This window comes from Carassius gibelio, chromosome A14 (genome assembly GCF_023724105.1).
Source record: "Carassius gibelio isolate Cgi1373 ecotype wild population from Czech Republic chromosome A14, carGib1.2-hapl.c, whole genome shotgun sequence".
NCBI classification, from domain to species: domain Eukaryota; kingdom Metazoa; phylum Chordata; class Actinopteri; order Cypriniformes; family Cyprinidae; genus Carassius; species Carassius gibelio.
Genome location: NC_068384.1, coordinates 8659559 through 8684558, shown reverse-complemented (window position 1 = coordinate 8684558; position 25000 = coordinate 8659559). Strand labels below are relative to the sequence as shown.

Here is a 25000-nt window from a genome sequence, read left to right as displayed (position 1 = left end):
GACTCGGTTGATTCAGATCGGCACTTCGGAGCATGTTCGCGACTCGGTTGATTCAGATCGGCACTTCGAAACCTGTTCGCGACTCGGTTGATTCAGATCGGCACTTCGGAGCCTGTTCGCGACTCGGTTGATTCAGATCGGCACTTCGGAGCATGTTCGCGACTCGGTTGATTCAGATCGGCACTTCGGAGCATGTTCGCGACTCGGTTGATTCAGATCGGCACTTCGGAGCCTGTTCGCGACTCGGTTGATTCAGATCGGCACTTCGGAGCCTGTTCGCGACTCGGTTGATTCAAATCGGCACTTCGGAGCATGTTCGCGACTCGGTTGATTCAGATCAGCACTTCGTAGCATGTTTGAGATTTTTTTAAATTCAGATCTGGACATCGAAGCAGGAAGTGTGTGTCAAACAGTTAATTGGTGATAAATGAATATTTGGACTTGAGGCTTTTTTTACCCGTCGATTCAGCATGTACATGGACCCACACACAAAGGTGGATACAGACTTGATCATCAGTAGGGCTCTAAACTTTTCATCCATTGTTACAGTGGCGTAGCCACGGGTGCCAGGGTGTGCCTGTGCCAGTGCCACCCACAGGTACCCACAACTATCTGAAATTCTGATTCTTCGTTTAAAAACCTTTATAAATTATCTTGATCTATAGACTGTTTCAACGGCAACAACATAAACAAACGTTAATCTGACAATAAACGTGGCACACCCAGATTTTCACATGCACACCCAGAGTCTCTTTTCTGGCTACACTACTGGTGTCACATGATCTTCAGAAATCAGAATAATATGATGATTTACTGCTCAAGAAACATGTCTGATTATTATCAATGTTGAACCATGTGGCTCTCTCTCCGCTGGTGTGTGTGTCGGGTCACACACTGGTTTCAGTAAACGGGTCAGGTTTAGTGATATCGTGGACCCAGGAGAAATATATGAATGGGGCTTTGAACTTTAAAGTACACTTATTTTAGTTATTTTAATGAAAAGGAAAAGGAAATTATACATTTACACACCTAACTGCGTATGCGTCCTCTGCTCGGGTTCTTATGAACGAGTAAACAGCATTTAAAACAATAAACATATAACAGGCACTTGTTGCTCAATATTTACTTACAGCAATTTAATTTTCTACAAGCAGGATCCAGGAGAAGTGTTCAGATGGGTACTCTGTCTGATGGGTACGTCTGCCTCTGCAGTCAGGGCTTTGTGTACTTTTCATTACAAACAAAACATTATTCATTCTCCTGAACACCACAGAGAGTGTGTGAGTACTTCACCTGTGTTCCTCACAGATCAGCTGTTTCAGGTACACACACACACACACACACACACATCAGGTGGATTAACACTTTAAATGGATTCATTCTCATGTGTTGTGCTGAAGATCCTCAGGTGAAATGACGAATTTGAGCCATTTTGATGCATTATGTCAACTTTTAATACATAATTCGTCTTCATCATCATCTAGTTTCATGGTTGAGCCATCGACTCCAGAGAACTGTAGAGAGAGCGAGTGTGTGTGTGTGTGTGTGTGTAAGGTATACGTCTCTGATAAAGCTCCTCACAGAACACTATTGTTCTCCTCATCGCTGCCCCAGAGGCTTCTGGGAAACAGGAGCAGAAACCAGGTTTAGCGCAGGAAAAGGAAGTCCGGTTTTATTCTCTGTTTGGGTGAGAATCAGATGTGCTCAGCTCTTTCTCAGAATATCTCACACACACTGAGGGAAGTTAGATGTTCAGATGTGAATGAGCCGCATTATGAAGCGTGAAGCTGGGCTCAGAACATGATACTCTCATGAAGCCACGGACACACACACTCACACACACACACGCACACTCACACACAAGCCAGGTTCTGGTTTGTGCAGGTAAGCTAATCGCTGCACATCTAGAGAGCTGTTTAGCGTCTGGCTGATTAACTTGATTAATCTCTGGATGTTGGAAGGCCTCGCTGCATTCATGAGTCTGAGACCAGCTCAGTTCAGCAGTTACTGGGTTACACCGTCGTTCAGGACCGTTCAACACTTTGGAGAGATCGATGTCTCCACACTCAGAGACTTCTGTAGATTCTGTCTGTCTTGTCTCTTCTAGATGAGGTTTAATGAGCTGCACATCCATCATCGCTCTGAAGAGCCAGAAACCATCAGAAGATCTGGATCAGAAGCTCAGAGTAACTTCATCTTTCCTTCTGAGAGGAGATCTGATCATCACAGAGGAAACCGCTCAAGGGTCACGCTTATATTCTCCCCAGGTGACATTAAGGCAGTTGTTTTACTCTTTTCATCACTCAATAAATCCGAAAATACTGTCAACAGACAGAAAACAAACACATTCTGTCCATGATTTCAGGAGTAAAGTGTTGTAGAAATCAGTGTGAATCAAATATGAACAAACTTTCAGAATACAGAGAGGAATTAAACTGAAACGTGTGCTGTTTGTAAGAGAAAAGCTCTTTTTCACAAGATTGAAATCTACAGATGCAAAGAGCAATGAAAGCAGCACTTTGGATGTTTTCTGTCCACTAGACTGAAAGAAGAGTGAAAGCTGTGACCGAGATCTGGTGTAGTCTGTCGTGTCTGAGATGCTGCTGCAGTTTCTCTCGCTCTGTGTTTGGATGAGTTGAGCTGGCGCTGGCAGGAAACGTGATCTGAGCAGGAAACAGTATTCCTCACCTGTGCTGCTGACCTGCTGAACTTAACACGAGCTCACGCACAAGTCACTGTTTCTGTTCTGCATCTCAACAGAACACTAGTGCATCTGAAGTTCATCATATCTGAACATTTCCTCTGATTTATTATATATAGATAAACAGATAAGTAGTATGTCACTAACATGATTAACAACTTACTAGCATGTCACTAGTGTGTTTCCAGCATGATTAGCATGTCGCTGGCATTATTACCAAGTGACTAGCATGATTATCAAATTACTAGCATGTCGTTAACACGTTAACATCTTTGCTAGCATGATTATCAAGTAAATAGCATGATGTTAGCATGATAAACATGTTACTAGTATGTCATTAGCATGTTGCTAGCATGTTGTTATCATTATAAGCAAGTGAATAGCATGTTGTCAAAAAGATTAACAAAGGACTAGCATGTTGCTAACAATATTACCAATTGAGTAGCAAGTAGCTAGCATGTCTAGCAACTTACTAGCATGTTGTTAGCATGATTTGCAAGTCACTACCATGTCGTTTACACGCTTCTAACATGTTGCTTGCATGTTCCTAGAATGATTAGCATGTCACTAGCATGTTGTTAACATGATATGCAAGTGGATAGCATTTTGCTAGCCTGATTGACAAGCGACTAGCATTTTGCTAGCATGCCTAGCAAGTCACTAGCAACTAGCTTGTTTTTAGCATTATTAACTAGTATAGCTAGCATGTTGTTAGCATGTTTCCAGCATTATTTCCAAAAGACGAGCATGTTGCTAGCTTGATTAATAAGTAACATGTTGCTAGCAGGATTAGCAAGTCACTAGCATGTAGCTAGCAGGTTTCTAGTCTAATTAACAAGTTACTAGCATTTTGCTAGCATGTTTTTTTAGCTAATCCAGCTAAAACCAGTGGATTCAGTAAAAGAAATAGCTAAAAACCAGACCAGCGTGACCTACTAAAACAGTGGCCAAAACCACTTTAAAACCATCTTGAGAGACCAGCCAGAGCAGCTGATAAGTTTAGGCTGGTTCTAGCTGTATTCTCAGTAGAGAGTGTTTAAGTTTTGCTCTGACAGTACACAGCTCAAATACACCAGAAGTCTTATTGTAATAAAGTCAGTGCCGCTGCTAGCCATTTTGGTGCCCTAAGCATAATTCCTTTATGATGCCCCCCACCCGACCCCGAGAAAGAAAAAAAAAATGTTTGTTTTTTGCCAGTTTAACTTTTTATTACCAAACATAACTCAATACCAATAACACACAATAGCAGCATCACAGTATACAACTTAAGAACACTAAAAAGAGAAAGTAAAATCTTCACAGCTTTGCTGACTTTGTAAACAGTCAACAGAATAGCAAAATAAAAAAATATCAAAATAATCCAGACTTTTTTTTGCAAATTCAATGTCACTTCGAATAAATTAAATTAAATAATCATCAATAAGTACTAGGGCTGTCACTTTTGAGAAAAAATCATTTTTGATTTTTAAGACATAAGTGTTCATTGAGAAGACGCACTCCGACCGCACTGATGTCCCAGGGACACTCAGGTACAGATGGGGGTATTACTGTAAGTTATAATAACATAGTTTGCTAATGCTAACATTAACGTCAGCAAGTTCGAGGCACATTACGATTAGCAGCAGCACGCACATGCAGCACATTTCCCGTACTGATCTAGACTAGACCGGACTAGACTAGAGCAATTATTAAATATCTTTCTTGTTCCCCCTTTTTTGTTACATATACATGGCTAAAATGTGCCTAATATTTCTATAGGCTAATGAAATAATACCGGCATTTAAAAAAAAAAAATTAGGTTATTTTTGGTGCCCCCTCAGCACTTGGTGCCCTACGCACAGTGCGTGATGCGCGTGGTGGGAGCGGCGGCGCTGTCAACGTTGATTAACTTTTCAAAATCAACACCTCATTCAGAGTTAATCCAAGGTCTGCAGAAAGACCATAATTCACCCGTGATGCAGGTAAGACGGTGAAACAGCATCGCGATATCAACGGTCAATCCACGTCGTGATTTCAACGTTGATCCAATTTTCAAAATCGAAAGGTAATTCAACGTTGATTCAACCGTGGTACCTGACGTTGTTTCAACGTTGAATCAACGTTGAAATGCCGGCTGGGGAGTCAAATGATTCACGAACCCGCTAATGTAACTGGTGTGTATAATTGACTCAATTTAATTTGCTTTCTTTTAATTCCTATATTGGACTATTTTTTTTTTATAAATTCTATAAGTTTCATAATAAGAATGGGTTAGTGAACTCCACAAAATTTTGTTAATTTATTATTGTTTGCAGGTTAAAATTACATAATATTAGATTTGGGGAACTTTTTCTTTGGATTCTGTCTGGGGAGGGAATTATATCAGTGGAACACATCCGGGGTTTTCCCCACGTGCGATGTGCGATAGCCTCAGTCCACCTGTGTGCGAGGCTAAGGAGCACATGTATTATTGAGCTCTCCCTGTAATTGACTCTGGTATGATGATATTTCTTGTCCAAAATGTGTATTTATCGCTGGATTAATGTGATTTATTCTATACTAGTACTTGATTGTATTAGTTATAATGAAAATTTATATTTTTAGGTGTTATTTGACCTTAACGATGTGCATTGTGACGTTAACTAATTAGCATCATATGCTTAGTGTGCCAGAGAGGGAGAAGCGGTCGCCTTTTGATCCACTGATTATTTCTTCTCACTACAGGTATGTTGATTAATTGGTTCTGTTTTATAAAAGAAAAGAGATTTAGTGACTGTGAATGTATTCAATGTAGAGTGTTATGGGAGAAAATCTGATTTAATGACTCATGCAGTGCTTGACGCACGTGGTGCGGCCTACAAATAGTACAATGCTAAATGTATTAATTGATTAATTTTGATATGTAACATAGGAATACTGATTTATTCATACAAATGCTATTATTAGTTTTATTTCACTGCAGTGTGTTATAAATAATAATGTATAAGTAATGTATAAATACTGGAATCAATGCATAAGTTAATGTTATATAGATTTTATATCCAATGTAATATTGTAATCTATTTATTGTAATATTTTATACCCTTACCTTGTAATGTATTAATAGAAATGTGATGTATAAGAAAGACAGAGACATATTGTAAACAGTATAATTTATTTTTCATAATTGTATAATCTCAGTCCACCTGTGTGCGAGGCTAAGGAGCACATGTATTATTGAGCTCTCCCTGTAATTGACTCTGTGTGCCAGAGAGGGAGAAGCGGTCGCCTTTTGATCCACTGATTATTTCTTCTCACTACAGTAAAGGAAAGTGCTAAATCTCACCGAAGAGTGGTCGTGTGGTCTCTGTGTGTGTGAGGGTGACCGGTCCAGACATGCTACATAAATTTGGTGCCGTGACCCGGATGCGCCAGATCTGCAGTAGCTGATCGCTGGGGTTTGACAACGCCGAATCACAACGCTTCTGAAATCATCGGACAAAGACTCTTCATCGTTGACGTTTTGCTGGTGGTGTCTGGACGTGGAACTGAGTAACTGAACTCTCGCTTTACATTACTCACACATTGGACTTTACACTTTGCGCATATTTGAAGGTTTCCTTTTTTTTTTATTTGTTTTCTTTATTTCTGTATTTAAAAGTGAATAACAGTGAAGTCATTTTTTTTCTCCTGTTTTCATCAATCTACCTTTCATATGGCAGAAGGGGGGTGGAACGAAGATTTAGTGACGCCACATGTTGGCCGGGGTCGTGGGTTTTTTGGGGTACCTGAGCCTGTAGTAGGCAAACCACGTGTTTTGGTGTTTGATTCTGCGACTATTTCGGACATGTCAGATAATGAGTCGAATAAACCAAAGTCTTCCACTCCTGCCAATGTTGGTTGTGACAGTGTTACACAGCAGCTGCGCGACCTCATTGGCGAGCTTGGAAACCAGATTGGTGATTCAATTGTTTCACGATTGTTAACTAGCCAGAATTCTGTATTACCTGAATCTTCTCCATCGGTAGAGCAGCAACCTTCTGGGTCCATACCCCTGTCTACAAGCCTTGATTTGTCTAAGTTAAACCTGATAGTAAAAGCTGACATTAGAGAACCACAAATGTTCAGGGGGGATGGTAGTGACAAATGCTCCATAGTGGAGTGGATTGAACAGATGAATGTTTATCTGACCAAAAAGGGTTGCAACAAAACTGATAGTGTAGAAGAAATACTGAACCATCTATGTGGTCGGGCAAAAAGCATTGTTAAGGTTAAGCTGAAAAGTAGTCCAGTTGTTGTACTTTGTCCCGAAGTTGTCTACGAGGTACTGCGGCACTATTTTAGCGAGAGCCCTGGCTCGTGCCAGCCGTTGGCCGACTTTTATGCCACGCAGCCGAAGAAAAGTGAGCGCCCTGTTGATTATTGGGTCAGGTTGAATGAGGCAGCCGAGCTAGCAGACACTCACCTGAAAAGATTCGGTGGCAAAATGGAAAACATGAGCTCAGAAGTTTCAATGATGTTTATCAGAAACTGCCCTAATTCTGACCTTTCCAGTGTTTTTAGGTGTAAGCCCATAAGCAAATGGTCTGCAGAGGAAGTCCAAGAGGCCATCGATGAGTATGAGAGGGACTGTAAGTCCTGGAAACCAGGTTCACCTCTGCCTAAGGTCGTAGTAAATCAGGCTGTTGTTACAGAGGAAGCAGTCGGAAATCAGGTAGCTACTGGAAGCGAAAGTGTGGGTGTAACCTCACCGGTATGTATCACAGGTCTTCACACTAAGCCAAATGAAGCAAATGATTCGGGCACTTTAGAGCGGGTGCTGAAAATGTTAGAACGGGTGTTGGAGCGCACAACCTTACCAGTTTCGGAAACAAAACCTCGAACGTCACCGTGGTATCGAGCTTCTCCTTGTGCAGTGTGCGGAGACCGATCCCATTCGACTCACTCGCACTGCATGAGAGAAAAAAGGTGCCTTGATTGTTTTGAATTTGGTCACCAACGTAGGCAGTGTCACAGGGTTGTTGCCCGGGGCGTGGCCCAGACCAGCGATGATCAGGGAAACTAGATCACTCACATTGGGGAGAGGGCAGTGTGAGTGTCGAGAATCAACCTCTCATCAGCGAGGATGATCCTATGGTCATCTATAGTAACCAGTGTCAGACTGAGTCAAGCGGCAGTATTATCTTGTTCCAAAACATTGCAAAGCTGGAGAAAGCTGACAGTTTGTTTTATACCGATGTGTTGGTGAATGATGCGGTCGCTTGTCAAGGCCTGTTAGACACTGGTTCTATGGCGTGTACTATAAACGAGGAAGTTGAGCGCAGGTTGTTGGATGCATGTGGGACTCTTGAGCCTGAGCAGCCCCACACTGATGTGTTGCTTATCGGTTGTGGTGGTGTTCGGGTCAAACCTAAGTGTATCCATCAGCTGAAGATGTGCGTGTATGGATTTCCGGTTATTGTGCCTACCTTGGTTGTGCCAGGGCAAAAAGACCAGCTAATTGTTGGTACTAACGTCATCAAGTATGTCATGAGTCAACTTAAGCAGTCACAAAGCTACTGGCGTGTCATGAACCAGCCAAATTCTACAAGGGAACCCGAGATTCAACGTTTTTTGAGTATGCTGTCTGGACATGATAGATGGGAAGGTGGTAGTATTCCAACCGTTGTTGGGACTGCCAAGCTCACTCAGGCCGTCACGCTCTTACCTCACCAAGAGCACCTCGTGTGGGGTAGACTTCCAACCAGTTCCACTGTTTCTGTTGGTAGCACAGTGTTGATTGAGCCATCTAGGGCACAAACCCATAAGAAGAGTGTTCTTGTTGGACGTGTCATAGCTACTTTGCCTGGTGACAGATGGGTGCCGGTTAAGTTGATTAACCCATCCAATAAACCTGTAACTTTAAGACGTAATGCCAAAATAGCAGATGTTTCTCCCGTTTTAGCAGTTGAAGACCTCGATATGTGGCCTGGACATGATGATGGGGGAACTGTGAATGTGCAGAGCCAAGCTGTCTCCTCTAGCACAGGTGCAGTGGTTAGTTCTCCTTCTGGAATTCGTGAGGCACTGCAGGAGCTTGGTCTTAGCGATCTCGATATTGAGTCGTGTGAGGTCACTCAGTACTGGAAAGACAAGCTTCTGCAGTTGATCCAAGGATATCAAGATGTGTTTTCTAAACATAAGTTAGACTGCGGTAAAGCCAAAGAGTTTGTCCACAGGATTCACTTGTCAGATAACCGCCCGTTTAGACTTCCGTATCGACGCGTTCCCCCTGCTCAATATCAGAAACTGAGAAAAGTGCTCTCTGAGATGGAAGAGCAAGAGATTATCCGCAAGTCTTGCAGTGAGTGGGCATCCCCGTTGGTCCTGGTATGGAAGAAAAGTGGTGATCTTCGCGTTTGTGTTGATTACCGCTGGCTTAATGCCCGAACCATCAAGGATGCTCACCCCTTACCTCACCAAGCAGACTGCTTGGCGGCCTTGGGTGGAAACGCAGTCTTTAGCGCGATGGATCTCACCTCCGGCTTTTATAACATCTCGATGGCGGAGGAGGACAAAAACCTTACTGCCTTCACCACACCGATGGGGCTTTTTGAGTTTAATCGCTTACCGCAAGGGCTCTGCAATAGCCCCGCTAGCTTTATGCGTCTGATGACGAACATCTTCGGTGATCAAAATTTCTTGACGTTACTCTGTTATCTTGATGACCTACTTGTGTATGCCCCAGATGAAGGTGAGGCCATTAGGAGACTCGAGATGGTGTTCAGTAGGCTCCGAGAGCATGGGCTAAAATTAGCCCCCAAAAAATGTAATTTCCTCCGGAGAAGCGTGCGGTTTTTAGGGCACATCATTGACAGTTCAGGGGTAGCAACCGACCCAGATAAAGTCAGCGCTATCGGAGCGGTAACAGAGACTGATTTGATGATGGAGGATGGGGTAACCCCATCCCAAAGGAAAATTAAATCTTTCCTTGGGATGGTGTTGTATTACCAGAGGTTCATCCAAAATTGTTCTGCCATTGCGAAACCCCTGTTTGCCTTAACAGCCGCACCAAGGGGTAAGAAGCCTCCGGAGAAGGGTGCTTCATTCAGGAAGTTGAGTCCTGGTGACTGGAAAGAAGAGCACAGTAGGGCCTTCCAGCAGTTAAAAGGTGCTCTGATGGATTCTGTGGTCTTGACGCATCCTGATTTTAGCAGCCCATTTATTTTGTCCACTGACGCGTCCCTGGACGGGTTGGGTGCTGTGTTATCACAGGTTGCAGAGGGTGAGACTAGGGCCCGGCCTATTGCTTTCGCTAGCAAAGCTCTTACACGCGCTCAGGCCAAGTATCCTGCTCACCGCTTAGAGTTCTTGGCTTTGAAGTGGTCCGTCTGCGACAAATTCAGCCACTGGCTAAAAGGGCATGATTTTGTCGTATGGACGGACAACAATCCCTTAACTTACATTCTCACTAAGCCCAAGCTAGACGCGTGTGAGCAGAGGTGGGTTTCCAAGTTGGCACCCTATCGTTTCAGTATCAAGTACATACCTGGGAGTAAGAACATAGTAGCCGATGCCTTAAGTCGTCAACCCTTCGTCCACAACCGGGTCAGTCAGAGGCTGCTGAATGAGCCTTACAATAAATTGCTTGAGGAAGCTGAACAATTTGAGAAAGAGACCGTGCAGGACGCGTTTAGGCTTAGTGCTGGTATTCAGAGCATCGAATGTTCTCCTTGTGTAATGTCATGCCATTGTCCGCTTTCTAGTGCCGAGGTGTCTGCTGTGTTAGAGGGTCATAACGACTGGGAAGCAGGGGTTGAATCGAGAGCTGTCTCTTGGATTGCCCAAGACACCCAGTGTTTGTTGCCTCCTGGGCAATGCCCATTACCAGTCTTCTCATTAGACGAACTTCGAGACCGACAGCAACATGATCCTTGTCTGTCCAGGGTCCTGTTTTATGTAAATAGGGGCAAGAGAGCCTCTCGTCGTGAGCGTGCTGGTGAAACGTATAAGGTGCTCAGGATCTTGAAGCAGTGGGACAAGTTAAAGATACTTGATGGTGTACTTTATCGTGTAACCAAAGATAATCTGACAGGAAAGAAGCTGTTACAGTATGTTGTTCCCTCTTCTTTGATCACACAGGTCATGACCGGCATTCACGACGAAGCAGGGCACCAGGGCCAGGGTAGAACAATGCACCTGGCAAGACAAAGGTTCTTTTGGGTCGGGCTGGAATCTGATGTTCGGAGATATGTAAAGTGTTGCAAGCGCTGCGTTGTTAGTAAAACGCCTGAACCCGAAGGCAGAGCCCCACTAGAGAGTGTGAGAACATCAAGTCCAATGGAGCTGGTATGTATAGACTTTTGGACCGCAGAAAGTTCAAAAGGTCGTAATGTGGACGTGTTGGTAGTAACTGACCACTTTTCTCGGATGGCTCACGCTTTCCCATGTCGTGACCAGTCGGCAAAACAGGTAGCACGTCAGTTGTGGGATCGCTATTTTTGTGTGTACGGTTTTCCTGACAGGATCCACTCGGATCAGGGGGCAAATTTTGAGAGCCAACTGATCCGAGAGTTGCTGCAGGTTGCTGGTGTGAAAAAGTCCCGAACAACTGCTTACCACCCGATGGGAAATGGCCTTGTTGAGAGGTTTAATAGAACCCTAGGCAGCATGATCAGAGCGCTCCCGGCGAGGTCTAAGGAAAAGTGGTCCCAGTTGCTCCAGACACTGACCTTTGCGTACAACTGTACCGCACACGAATCCACAGGTTATGCTCCATTTTACCTGATGTTTGGTAGAATCCCGAAGCTGCCCGTGGATGTGATGTTTGGCAACGTTGTAAGAGACTGTGAAATTGTTGGTTACGACAAGTATGTAAAGAGGTTAAAAGATGATCTAAAAGAAGCACTTACAGTTGCTCAGAAAAACATTGATGCCAGTCAGCAACATCAGGCTGAGTTGTATAATCAAAGGGCAAAAGGTCTTAACATTGAGCTGGGTGATCAAGTTCTGCTGGCCAACAAGGGTGAGCGTGGGAAAAGAAAACTGGCAGACAGGTGGGAGTCCACGCCCTATAGGGTAGTTGCGCTAAACCCACAGTGTCACATTTACCGTATACGTAACACCAAGACAGGTCAGGAGAAAACTGTTCACCGCAATTTGCTGTTGCAAGCAAACTTCCTTCCACTTGAGTTTGGGGAATCTGAATCATTTGAGGACAGTGGTGAATCTGCCCTTAGCAGTAGAAGTTTATCAATGGATGTTGTTGGTTCTGCATCTGATTTGTGTCCTTTGTCGGAACGAGTCGCCAGTTGGGTTGAAAGGACCGCAGTTTCTGATGACCCTCAGCAGAGGTTGTCCTGCAGATCTGAAAGCCTTGAATCATTGAACGAAGTCTTGGAGTCAACCGGACATGAGCAATTAGCTGCAAAGAATGATTGTACCAAGGTGGAAAATACTGTAAGCAGTCCAGATGAAGGACAGAGCCGCGATTCTTGCAGTTCTGTTTCTGAGGCAATTGGCCATAGTGACCATAGCGGTTCACCTCTTGGAGCTGTTGAGCCACCTCCTGGTTCAGGGGATATGAGAGTTCGGACCAGAGTAGGTAGGATTGTGAAACCAGTCAACAGACTGATCGAGAACATGACTCAATCTATCAAAACTCTGAACCCAGTTAGTGGGGTTGTAAGATCATTTTTGAGATGAGAATTTTTGTCATTTTGAGTTTTAAAATACAGCACATCTGAGTCAGTGTATTTCAGTATGTTGTCGTTCCAGATCAGTGATGAAGTTTCATCTGATATGAATGGTGTTTAAGGCACCTTTTGCAGGTGGCTGCGGTAGGCCTGATCAACCTGCCGCACTCACCTTCCCTGAGAGTGGGAAACATTTTGTTGCAAGATGTTCTGGGAAAAAAAGGTGGTTTAATGACCTCAGTTTATACTAGACCCTGTAATAGTCAAAATTTGTGAAGTTCAGGGCGGAGAATGTAACTGGTGTGTATAATTGACTCAATTTAATTTGCTTTCTTTTAATTCCTATATTGGACTATTTTTTTTTTTATAAATTCTATAAGTTTCATAATAAGAATGGGTTAGTGAACTCCACAAAATTTTGTTAATTTATTATTGTTTGCAGGTTAAAATTACATAATATTAGATTTGGGGAACTTTTTCTTTGGATTCTGTCTGGGGAGGGAATTATATCAGTGGAACACATCCGGGGTTTTCCCCGCGTGCGATGTGCGATAGCCTCAGTCCACCTGTGTGCGAGGCTAAGGAGCACATGTATTATTGAGCTCTCCCTGTAATTGACTCTGGTATGATGATATTTCTTGTCCAAAATGTGTATTTATCGCTGGATTAATGTGATTTATTCTATACTAGTACTTGATTGTATTAGTTATAATGAAAATTTATATTTTTAGGTGTTATTTGACCTTAACGATGTGCATTGTGACGTTAACTAATTAGCATCATATGCTTAGTGTGCCAGAGAGGGAGAAGCGGTCGCCTTTTGATCCACTGATTATTTCTTCTCACTACAGGTATGTTGATTAATTGGTTCTGTTTTATAAAAGAAAAGAGATTTAGTGACTGTGAATGTATTCAATGTAGAGTGTTATGGGAGAAAATCTGATTTAATGACTCATGCAGTGCTTGACGCACGTGGTGCGGCCTACAAATAGTACAATGCTAAATGTATTAATTGATTAATTTTGATATGTAACATAGGAATACTGATTTATTCATACAAATGCTATTATTAGTTTTATTTCACTGCAGTGTGTTATAAATAATAATGTATAAGTAATGTATAAATACTGGAATCAATGCATAAGTTAATGTTATATAGATTTTATATCCAATGTAATATTGTAATCTATTTATTGTAATATTTTATACCCTTACCTTGTAATGTATTAATAGAAATGTGATGTATAAGAAAGACAGAGACATATTGTAAACAGTATAATTTATTTTTCATAATTGTATAATCTCAGTCCACCTGTGTGCGAGGCTAAGGAGCACATGTATTATTGAGCTCTCCCTGTAATTGACTCTGTGTGCCAGAGAGGGAGAAGCGGTCGCCTTTTGATCCACTGATTATTTCTTCTCACTACAGTAAAGGAAAGTGCTAAATCTCACCGAAGAGTGGTCGTGTGGTCTCTGTGTGTGTGAGGGTGACCGGTCCAGACATGCTACACTATGAACTGACTCAAATGATTCGCGATCCCGCTGAACTGACTCAAATGATTCGCGAACCCGCTATGAACTCCCGAACTGAGTCAAATGATTCGCGATCCCGCTATGAACTGACTCAAATGATTCCCGAACCCGCTATGAACTCCCGAACTGAGTCAAATGATTCGCGATCCCGCTATGAACTGACTCAAATGATTCGCGATCCCGCTATGAACTGACTCAAAGGATTCGCGATCCCGCTATGAACTGACTCAAAGGATTCGCGACAGTGGCGGCTCCAGACAATTTTGATTGGGGGGGCAATGGGGGGGTCCTGGTCTTTTCAAGGGGGGTCTCATGAAAACCAACAAAAAATACAGTGGACATGGCTAATAACTGCATATTTCTGCTACTAAACAACAAAAACACCTTTGCAATGTATCAAATGACAGGCTACATTTTTTATTCATATCCTTCACACTGCACTTTCATGTCAGGTATATTATGCATTTTTATTGACATTGATATTTTTACAATTATTTCCAGATAGATATTATTGAGTTCACAGGCTAAAGTGGTCTCGCTGTTGTAAACACTGTTGCTTTTGTAGAAAAAATATTTGCATCACATTTAAAATATAATTATATTTTAATTCATTTCTGAATTGTTTTTATTTTTATAATGATAATTCAGAGAATGAGAAAATCTGAATAAACCTTACCAGTGTTGTGATAATTATTTTTACGTGTTAAAAATAAATAAGTACTGTAATATAATAAAAGTTTATTCAAATAACATAAAAAAGACCAGACCCCTCGATGCCTGTGAAACTTTTCTCCCTCAAACAGCACGCTAGTGTTACTTCTACACTACAGGCTACACACAGCAATATAAACAACGTATCTGCATGTTCTCACATCACATCGTTCTTGTAAAATAATAATAAGTAAATAAACACCAAAATCACTTCGCTGAGAATGAAACACCACTTACCAGCTGCCACGATGTTGAAAATATCCTCTAGCAATTAAAAAATGCGCGTGCAGCATGACGAATCTTCCCGGTTGGATGAGGTCGTAGTCAGGTGAACGGTCATCATGTTGGTCATTTTATTTACGGCTAAATTATTATTAATAAATTGTACTAATATTATGATTGGGCGTGGGCAGGCATTCACAAAAGTTTATGTTATTACAAAAAAAAATTGAGGAAATTTTGCTTTGACAAAAGGGCACTTAAGGGGCAAAGGAGCAGTGTGCTCAAGTGAACCGGTTCTTTCGGACAATTGGATCAAATAAACCAGCTGAAAAAAAAATGGTTCACCGGTTCTTTTGCGCTCGATGTAATGCCGTCATTGGCGATGATTGCCCTTCATTCAAGCCTTTGGTTTACCCGCGCTTATAACATTAGCACAGAATCAGTTCAGAATCAATCACCAAAAGAATCAGTTCGGTTCAGATGCGCTCTGTGTCAGTCTGCTTCACGCTGAATCACGCATGCGCAGTTATCATCAGCTCATCGGTTCTCGAATCGGACGCGTCCGACAGAAACGGTTCTCGATTCAGTGTATGAATAAATGTCGAAATATTTTTTATTATTGTTCTGCGTAGTTTGAAGAGAAACATTTTTGGATCTTTATCCCGAATATATATATTTTTTTAATCAGGAAGAGGCTGGGGGGTCAAATGGGGGGTCAAGGCATTTTTTGGCAGGGTCTTGAGACCCCCCAAGACCCCCCCTGGCGCCGCCGGTGATTCGCGATCCTGCTACGAACTCCCGAACTGAGTAAAAAGATTCACGAACCCGCTACGAACTCCCGAACTGAGTCAAATGATTCACGAACCCGCTACGAACTCCCGAACTGAGTCAAATGTAGGGCTGTAGTACTCGAGTCCGGTCTTGGAGTCGAGTCCGGACTCGAGACATTTTTCTGTCGTCTCGGACTTGTCTCGGACTCGTTGAATTTGCACTCGGACTTGTCTCGGACTTGGCCATTGGACTCGCCAAGTCTTCTAGTTGGTCTCGACCGAGTCCAGCAAAAAAATTAAATAAAAAATGTCTCCTTCAAAACAAAACCACATTTGCATGATGTCGCGACTGAAAACGTGTGGAAAACGCTAGGCGCGCCGCTCTCCTTATTTCCAAAGCACTCTGTAATCTGCGCTCGCGCTCCAGTGGCGTCTGCTGTTGCTGGGCAACCATGACCCGCTCTCCATGATGACGCAGAAGTTTCAGCAAAGAATAAATGGATTTCCAGCACTAAACATCCCTTGTAGTAGCTTTGCTAATAGATTCATTTAAAAAATGGCTTTCCTTGTACAACTATGATCATCTGTTTCTCCATCTTAGCTTTCAGTATTGTTCCGGGAAAGGATGTGCATGACCAGTGGTGCACTTACTGCGACCTGAAAAGTTTAGATGTTTCTAATTAAATTTTCTACCTGTTAGATTGTGTTTTATTTACGTCTACACCTAGATGGCATTTGATAGCCTAGATAGCCTCTTTTTTTATCAATAAATGCGTATTAATGTATAGCCTTATGCAACAATTACATATGTAAATTTTATTAATTTATATTTTCATGTAACAGCCAGTATTTGTATCTGTAACAATCACACATTTTTTCCTATCTGCATTCGGATACAACATCGTACAGTTACTTGATAAGACCGTTATGACTTTTTATATATTTTTTCGTAGTTATCACTGAACAAGTATGTCGTGTTAAACTGAAATAATTATTAATTTCTAAAATAATATTTATCATGCAAGCAGAGAGATGTCATGACAAACGTTTAGTGATCATTTGAACACGACTGAATCCATTCAATGCACACATTCTCATTACGCAGAACACTTTGAGCGAGTCTTAATGTTAATGAACTTCACTAAACAGATGTGTGTGTTCCGCGCAAACCAGCAAAAGGTAAATAAGCAAACATGTAGGAAAAGTAGACAATGTATCCGTATCTAAGCTGATTATTAGCCTACTCTTGAGAGAGAACTGATTTGGTTTTTGAGAGACTGAGACGCGCAGCGCGGCTGTTTGATTGGTGAACGCGCTGTGCTTATTCCATTCATTCGTATCATGGTAGCCTAAGCTTTCACTATTTGCCTTTTAAATATATACAAATAATATAACGTGTAGCTATGATGTATTATTATAGGTAAAATTCCTCTTGCAACGCTCTGATTTCTGAGAGATGCACAGAGAGGCGACAACAATGCGGTGTTTGATTTGCGTTCTTTTCACTCAAAGTTTACATTCATTCACTTCTGGCGCTGATGCCCTGGCTCACCTGTTATCTAGCAAACACCAGAGTCTGTCAGCTTCAGCCGAGTATTCAGGCAGAATTATTCCTTGAGCGTTATTCGTTTTTTAAGCCATTATCCGTGCCATATTCGGCTTCAGGCACAACCCTAATTATTACATTACATATTTTATTTTTATATGCAACATAGATAAGGTCATATAGTAACAGCTCCAAGCAATATTGTAATTCTAAAATTCACGTGGTACTTGCAAACACTTTGTATGCATTATGGTTAATGCATGCTGGAGTAGTCGATTGTTTCCGACAGAGCTCGACTAGTCTATGCAAGCACAAGCACAGTATGACAAAAATTTCGCTGTATTTATGTGCGCATGCCCAGTAGAGCCAAACGTATCCATTCTAGCCTTGCTGCGCGCATTTGTCATATCCCGAGCTTTGCGTGTGTCTGTGCACTGTGCCAATTAGGCATAGTCATATACATATACATTACCACAGATATAATGTTAACAAAAAATTAAGTACATAAAAATTATAAAAGTTCCAAACTTTGTTTGTTTATCCAAGTTTAGCTCCCAGGGTCGGACTGGGGGTAAAACCAGTACTGATTACCAGGGCCCCAAAGGAAGAGAGGGCCCTTGAAAAGTATGAATCTGAAATATATATTTTTTACCTGGATATTTTCATGGGTGGGGGGCATGGGGGCCCATCAGGACTGCCTATGCATAGGGCCCGGGATCTTGTTTAACACCCCTGTTAGCTTTAACCCTAATTATACACACTCGAACATAATCAAGCTCTTACTAGACACACTAATCTTCCAGGTGTTTAAAGGCCAGTTGGAGCTAAACTTTTCAGGACATTGGCCATCCAGGATGTAGTTTGGAGACCCCGGTCCTACAGAGTTGTTACTTTGCACATGCTTTTTGATCATTACAAATAATAATGTAAAATGATTTTCTTAGAATAGGAGATATGCTTTCTCTCGCATCACAAACATTATCAGTAGTTAAGTATGTGGTCTTGAAGAGGACCCTTTTTTCTCTCATTTGCACTCGGTCTTGGACTTGGACTCGAAACTTGAAATGCTCGTTTTCACTCAATCTCCTGTTAATCTTGAGTACCTATAGAGTAGTACTGCATCCTTCATAACTCCAAAAAGTCTTTAGTTTTATTATATTCATAAGAGAAAGATAGTCTGTACCGATTTTTCCCGGAAAAACACGAGCCGCAAGAGCAACATCAGCAAAGGCGTCTCTATGTGGTATGTACTGAAACTGTATATATTTGCTTAGCGGTTTTGGAAAATGACAAAGTTCCACTTTACGTCGTCTTTTTTTTTTTAAGCTGTACATGTGGAAAGTGCAGTTTGATGACAACATCGCATGTTGTTTACTTGATGTGCTTACGCGCCGATAGCTAAGTTAACAACACAGAGATATTTGAAGCAGTTTTACTCACCGCATGCGGTTCCAACACACGATCGTGACCCTTTTTCGTTGGGATTGCATTATCCTTAAGAAATAAACGATACGCAAATCCGTTGTCAAACTGGGCCTTGTTTGTAAAACAAGCATCTTCGAAATGCAGGGAACAAACACAAACACTTGCACAACTCCGTTGATGCTCTGTAAAAATAAACTCCATCCACTGGTCCCTTAATGCTGTTTCTCTTTTGGTAATCTGTGCAGGGTTGTCTTGCCCTGGCAACCAAAAACACACTTCTTTTGTGACATTTGGCGACGCTCTGGCTCTGATCAGTGAAGTCTGTTGTGCTCTCAGTGCTCTGCTATACGGGAGCGCGCGCTCTTCCGGCAGAAGTGCCTCAGGACCCATATAAGGAAATTCCGCTCCATCTAACGTCACACAGAGCCATACTCGAAAAAAACTTTCCCAAACTTGTGACAAACCGGAAGGAGTATTTTTGGAACAGAAATACTCCTTCAAACGTACAACTTAATTTTTGAAACTTTGTCCATGTTTAGCATGGGAATCCAACTCTTTAACAGTGTAAAAAACTCAGTATGCATCAAATAGCATTTCACCCCCCCCCCCTTTAAGAACTTTTCAGTAAACCATTTCTTCTTTCCCATCGAGGATCCAGTTTATTCTTGAAACATTGGTAAGAAATTGTTCATCTGCTCCATTGCACTTCTGCTAGAGATGCTTTGATCTTTTGTGATAGGTTTTGATTGTACTTCGTTTAATAAAAATGTACTTAATTTGATTTGACTTGTTTTTCTACACTGTATTGTTAGTGTTCTGTTTAAAACAGTGTAACTGGGGGCTCTGAAAACACTGCTTATGAATAATTTGTGAATTGTAAACTTTCATCTGAATACATTTAATAAGTGTTTAATGAATAGTGTTGTCCACTTTGTTTCCAACCTCACTGTTACGGAACTGTAAAGTGAAAATATTGTGTGATTTATTTTGCATTCAGTTTTCAGTTAAATATATTTCACAATATCAAAGTTATTGTGAAACGTTGTGAACATACCTAAACTCACTGGTTAAATCTTATGTGTCCTCCAGAAGTTTGCCCTCTGCAAGTGAACGACTCCTTGTGGTGCCATCCCAAAGAAGTTCACAATCACTCTCACGGATCTTTTCCTGGACTGTGTCCAGCTGGTGGAATCACCTCCCAATCTCTTTACTCATCTTCAAGAAACATCTAAAGACTCATCTTTTTTGCCAGCACTTAACCAGCTAATACTAGCACTTTTCCTTCTTTTCTTGCCTTTCATATTAAAAAAAAAAAAAAAAACCTGTCTATGCGTTCTGTACTAGACTAACTGAGACTTGTCATGGCACTTGTATACTGTTGTTGTTCTCTTGTTGACCTGACTGCTTCTGTTCTTCTCATTTGTAAGTAGCTTTGGATAAAAGCGTCTGTTAAATGATTAAATGTAAATGTTTATACAGGACGGTACAGAAAGTACACAAGTGGGAGAGAGTGGAGGGGACGGCGTCAGAATGAACCTAGCGCTGGGACTCTTTCAAGGATCACCCGAAGCACGACCACACTATACGCACGAGGCTGTTGGTTCTAACATTTTAGAGTCTCCTTTGGTAGAAATCTCATTCTGCATTCCCCATGCCCTCTCTCACGCTGGGCCCTTGGAATTGTCCTAATTCTTCCCTTCCCTTACAGCGGTCCTGGTTGAAGGTTCCCTTCTCAAACTGTTCAACACATTTTCACTGCACAAATGTACACATCTCTTGTCATGAGACACATTAACTAAAACATGTTTTTTGACAGAAACTGTAGTTTTCCTCCAAAATAAAAGATCAACTGGTTTCAGTCATAAAGGTACAAGGGTTTCTCTTGCAAGTGACGCAGAAATTATCCATTTATATACCAAATTATTTTACAAAAACCTTTATATAATATTGTATTTGGATTGTTCTACTACATGTTTTTAACAATACATCCATGCATATTCTGCATCATAAAGTTTGGGATTATTTTCATCTGTTTTATACAGTATGTTTCCAAAATAAAACTACTGTTTTACAGTTTTGAGCATGTGATAGTTTATTGAAGTTGATTGTAAAGCCATTGCTGCCAGTCATTTGATTGTTAGCCTTTATCATGTACTGTTGATCTAAATGCAAACTAGGATCTAATTGAACATACAAGTGTGTATTTATACATGGTGCCAGGTACGACGGTGAAAAAACATCGTGTTATCAACGTAGTATTCACCCCCTCAATGAAAGTCTATGCGATCTATCAACCAATCCAGGGCTTAAACACTGCAAACAGCACTGGAGCTGTTTTAAAGAAATGATGAGAAGTGAATCGAATCTCACGAGCGTCGTGAGTCATCAATCCATGCGTCGCTGGAATGTGACGTCACCCGGTCAGTATGGCGGAGCCCAGTGAGTTTATGAACGTTAGGCGACGATTCAAGACAAACATAGAAGAAGATGTGGACGAACAGGGTGAGAAACACACACACACACACGCACGAACCCCGTGTCTTTGACTGAGCTGTTCTCGACTCTCATCAGCGGTGTGTGTTCATCTCTCCGCCGCTGCTGCTTTCACTGTGTGCAACACTCAAGCTCCTTTAACTGGTTTCTAAAGGCTTGCTCCTGCTGATATTTCTGTATTGTCACAGCATCTCTGCTGAGATCATCTCTGTGCTGAAGACTCTTCTGTTCTCAGATACAGAGCTTCGATCAGGCGCGGCTCGTTTATATGGGCCAAAGTATTCATCCACAACATAGTCCTCCATATAACTGAAACAAGAATAAACTGTAATCGTGCTCAGCAATCTGGAAACAAATATTCTTCAGATTTTCTAGACTATTTTAAGTAGTAAAGTTAGCAGTATAAACACCTGACGGTAAGCGCTGGACGGTGAGTCCCCTCGAGCTCAACAGCGCCCCCGCTCGTGTATGAGTGTGTGTGTGGTGGGAAGTGGAACTGCACCCTGGTCGAGCTCCGTGGGGTCAGATTAGATTCGTGTCTGCAGCAGGTCAGTAACTGGCTGGCGTGTCTTTTTCTCTGTGGAATAGTGGATCAAATTACCGATGTAAACCCTTTACTTTAGATGTTCTCACATGAATAGCCTTTATATGGTTCTGTTGTGTGTTTAGTTTATTCTGAGAATAGACATATGATCTTCTTTCCTCGCCCAAATTGCTTCCCAACTTGTAACATTATAAATCAACATTTGGAGGTGATGAATGCTGTATTAGAGCAATTATAGTGCAGCACTTTATGCGTGTTCTCCGAGCTTGTTTTTGTCTTTATGTGAACCTCAGAGATTAGAATATAAAGCTTACAAAATGTTTTTCACATATTAGTGTTACGACCCAGAATCTACTCCACGTAAATTTTGGCTTTAAAAAATAGAAAATTGGCTTTTCAAACATGTATGCAAGTTCTACTTTACTTCTGTTTCATTTCTCATCCAACACGTGAGAAGTTGAGCTGAACATCTCCTCACAGACAGGAACAGTACACTCACACAGCTTCAGTGAGCAGGAAAGACTCTTATTTGTGCTGCTGTTCACTTCCTGCTCTCTGTGCCTCAGACGTGTAGCTCTACACTTCCAGTGCTGACCGGCTGACCGTGTCCTGCGCACAGATTTCGAAATACTTCCACACAAATGTCATGATAGAGAATGATTACAATGTAGTCTGTGCACGCGGGCGCACTTCTGGAAAAATCAGCTGAAAAAAGACCAAAAACCGATTTATGCCCGGTCAACCGGTGCATCCCTAGTGATGATGGTGGTGGTGATGATGATGATGATAGTGATGATGATAGTGATGGTGATGATGATGATGGTGGTAATGATGGTGGTGATGAAGAGGATGGTGGTAATAATGGTGGTGAAGATGATGTGATGAAGATGATGATGGTGGTGATGATGATGTGATGAAGGTGATGAAGGTGGTGATGGTGATGATGATGATATCTTGTTATCCTGCAGGTTCTGCTCCTGACGAGGCTGTGGATGTGAAAGCATCTTCTCGGATCAACCGTCACTCAGTCTTCTGGATCCTGGCTTCTCTCGCTCTCACCTACTATCTGGATTTCTTCTCTGTTCTTCTGAACCACAGTGACATTCACAGGTGACTACTAACCTCGACCAGAACTACCACTGTGTGTGTGTGTGTATCCTGAGGTTTGACTGAGAGTCTGCGCGTGTGTGTGTGTGTGTGTCTAAGTGTGTGTGTGTGTCTGAGTGTGTGTGTGTGTTTGTGTGTGTCTGTCTGAGTGAGTGTGTGTGTGTGTGTGTTTGTGCTAGCTGTATTACAGTTATTTGTTCTCGCTTTTTCTCTCTCTCTCTCTCTGTCTCTCCCTCTCTCTCTCTCATGCTCTTTTCTTCTTATCCTGGATTACAATAAAGATTATAGAGCTCTGGTTACCAGGAGAGAACATGCTAACAACACGCTATAAAAACACACACACACACATACACACACACACCTTTACAGTTAAACAATAAAAACTCTACAGCAACTCACATCTCTGTAGAAGTTCCTGAAGAGCGTCTGGTGAGGATTCATGAAAATCTTCTTAAGATAACTTTTAAGAAGTTTGTACGATTGTTCTGAACTGAAGTTCTTAAAAAAAAAAAAAAAAAAAAATTCAAAGTACTGAAATATTTCTTAAATATGAGAAAAATGTTTTTAGAAGAATTTTAAACAGAAATGAACTGGAAACCTTCAGGTGTGTCTCTAGTTCTGATTGTGTATTATATGTAGCTGGAGTTCTGTTATTAAACATGTTTGGGGATTTCAGTTGAGCTGGGGGTTATCCTAACATTAGGGTTACAAGTTTTCTCTTAAGCACATTCGTGAGAATTGTGTTTGGGAATAGAGATTCTTCTAAAGTTAAATATGAAGAAAACAGTGGTTCAGAAGAAGTGTGTTTTTAAGAATATTTCTTGATTTCGTCACTAACAGTGTTATAACTGAGATACGGTTTATAGAATTGAATTATGAGATTTAATTGTATGTTAAGCTTTCATTTAAATGTAATTAAAGTTTTAGTATATTTTTGTGTTTTTTAATTTTTTTAAATGTCTGTATAGTTTTATTCATTTTATTTCAGGTGTTAATTTGAGTTGTTTAAGTTAAACTAAATGTGTGTGTGTGTGTGTGTTTCAGCTGGTGGCTGTGTGTGGCTCTGCTGCTGCTGGCTGTGTGTGTGTGTCTGGCGTTGTTCTGTATGCTGTATCTGGAGTGGTTCAGAGGAATAAAGCAGTATGATCAGGAGTATCCAGCCGTCCCTGCCCTCACCACCGCCGCCTTCATCGCCGCCTCCTGCAGGTGTGCTGCACACACACACACACACACACACACACACACACTCACACACACACACACACACACTTCTCCAGACACACACACACACACTTCTCCAGACACACACACACACACACACACACACACACTCTGCTCCACACACACACACTGCTCCAGACGCGCACACACACACACACACTGCTCCAGACACACACACAAACACACACACACTGCTCCACACACACACACACACACATACACTGCTCCAGACACACACACACACACACACACACACTGCTCCAGACACACACACACACTGCTCCACACACACACACACTGCTCCAGACACACACACACACACACACTCTGCTCCAGACACACACACTCTGCTCCAGACACACACACTGCTCCAGACACACACACATACACACACTGCTCCAGACACACACACACTGCTCCAGACACACACACACACACACACTGCTCCAGACACACACACACACACACACACACACACACACACTGCTCCAGACACACACACACACACACTTCTCCTGTGATTCGCTTTCAGTGAATCGAGTCAAATCTCTGATTCAGTGAGTCATCTGTATTAATGCACCTACTGAACTAAATATAGTCTGTTTCACTGCAGATAAATGAAAATGATATAATTATATATTAATAAATATAATTCTTCTTTGCATTCATTTAGTGACTCTTGATTCCTGTATTTCTCCACGTGTGAAGTGTTTGGTGATGGATGATGATGATGATGCTTCTGTTTCAGTCTGAACATCGCTCTGTGGCCCGTCTGGTCCTTCTTCACGCCGGTGATTCTGTTCACTCAGTTCATGGGTGTAGTGATGCTGATCTCACTGCTGGGCTGAGACACAGAGAGAGGGCAGCTGATCGACCTCTGACCTCTGCGTGAGGACTGGCTTTAATGAACAATGAGTCTCGGATCTAGAGCCACTCATATTTTCCTGAACATCAGCCTGATGGAGGTGAACTAGAGGTTTTCTTTGAGGTCCTGCAGATTGCTTTGTCTTCCAAACACTGTTTTAAACAGTTCCCTTGGCACTTGTGTTGAACTCCTGTTTTAATGTCTGTCTGTAACTAACAAATGCATGAACT

General features: G+C 41.9%; 2 protein-coding genes across 2 annotated transcripts in view; both read left to right on the top strand.

Annotated features, from left to right (window-relative positions):
* The window catches only part of LOC128027440 (cytokine-like protein 1), a 139641-nt gene that overhangs the window by 57492 nt on the left and 57149 nt on the right, over positions 1-25000 (top strand). The window lies entirely within an intron of this gene.
* The window catches only part of tmem128 (transmembrane protein 128), a 4151-nt gene continuing 25 nt past the window's right edge, over positions 20875-25000 (top strand). Inside the window, exons 1-4 of the mRNA XM_052615061.1 lie at positions 20875-21042; positions 22546-22687; positions 23729-23890; positions 24654-25000. The exon at positions 24654-25000 is cut by the window's right edge and continues 25 nt beyond it. Of these exons, the coding sequence (XP_052471021.1) occupies positions 20967-21042; positions 22546-22687; positions 23729-23890; positions 24654-24753 (480 nt within the window). The 5' untranslated portion in view covers positions 20875-20966 and the 3' untranslated portion in view covers positions 24754-25000. The remainder of the gene's footprint in view (positions 21043-22545; positions 22688-23728; positions 23891-24653) is intronic.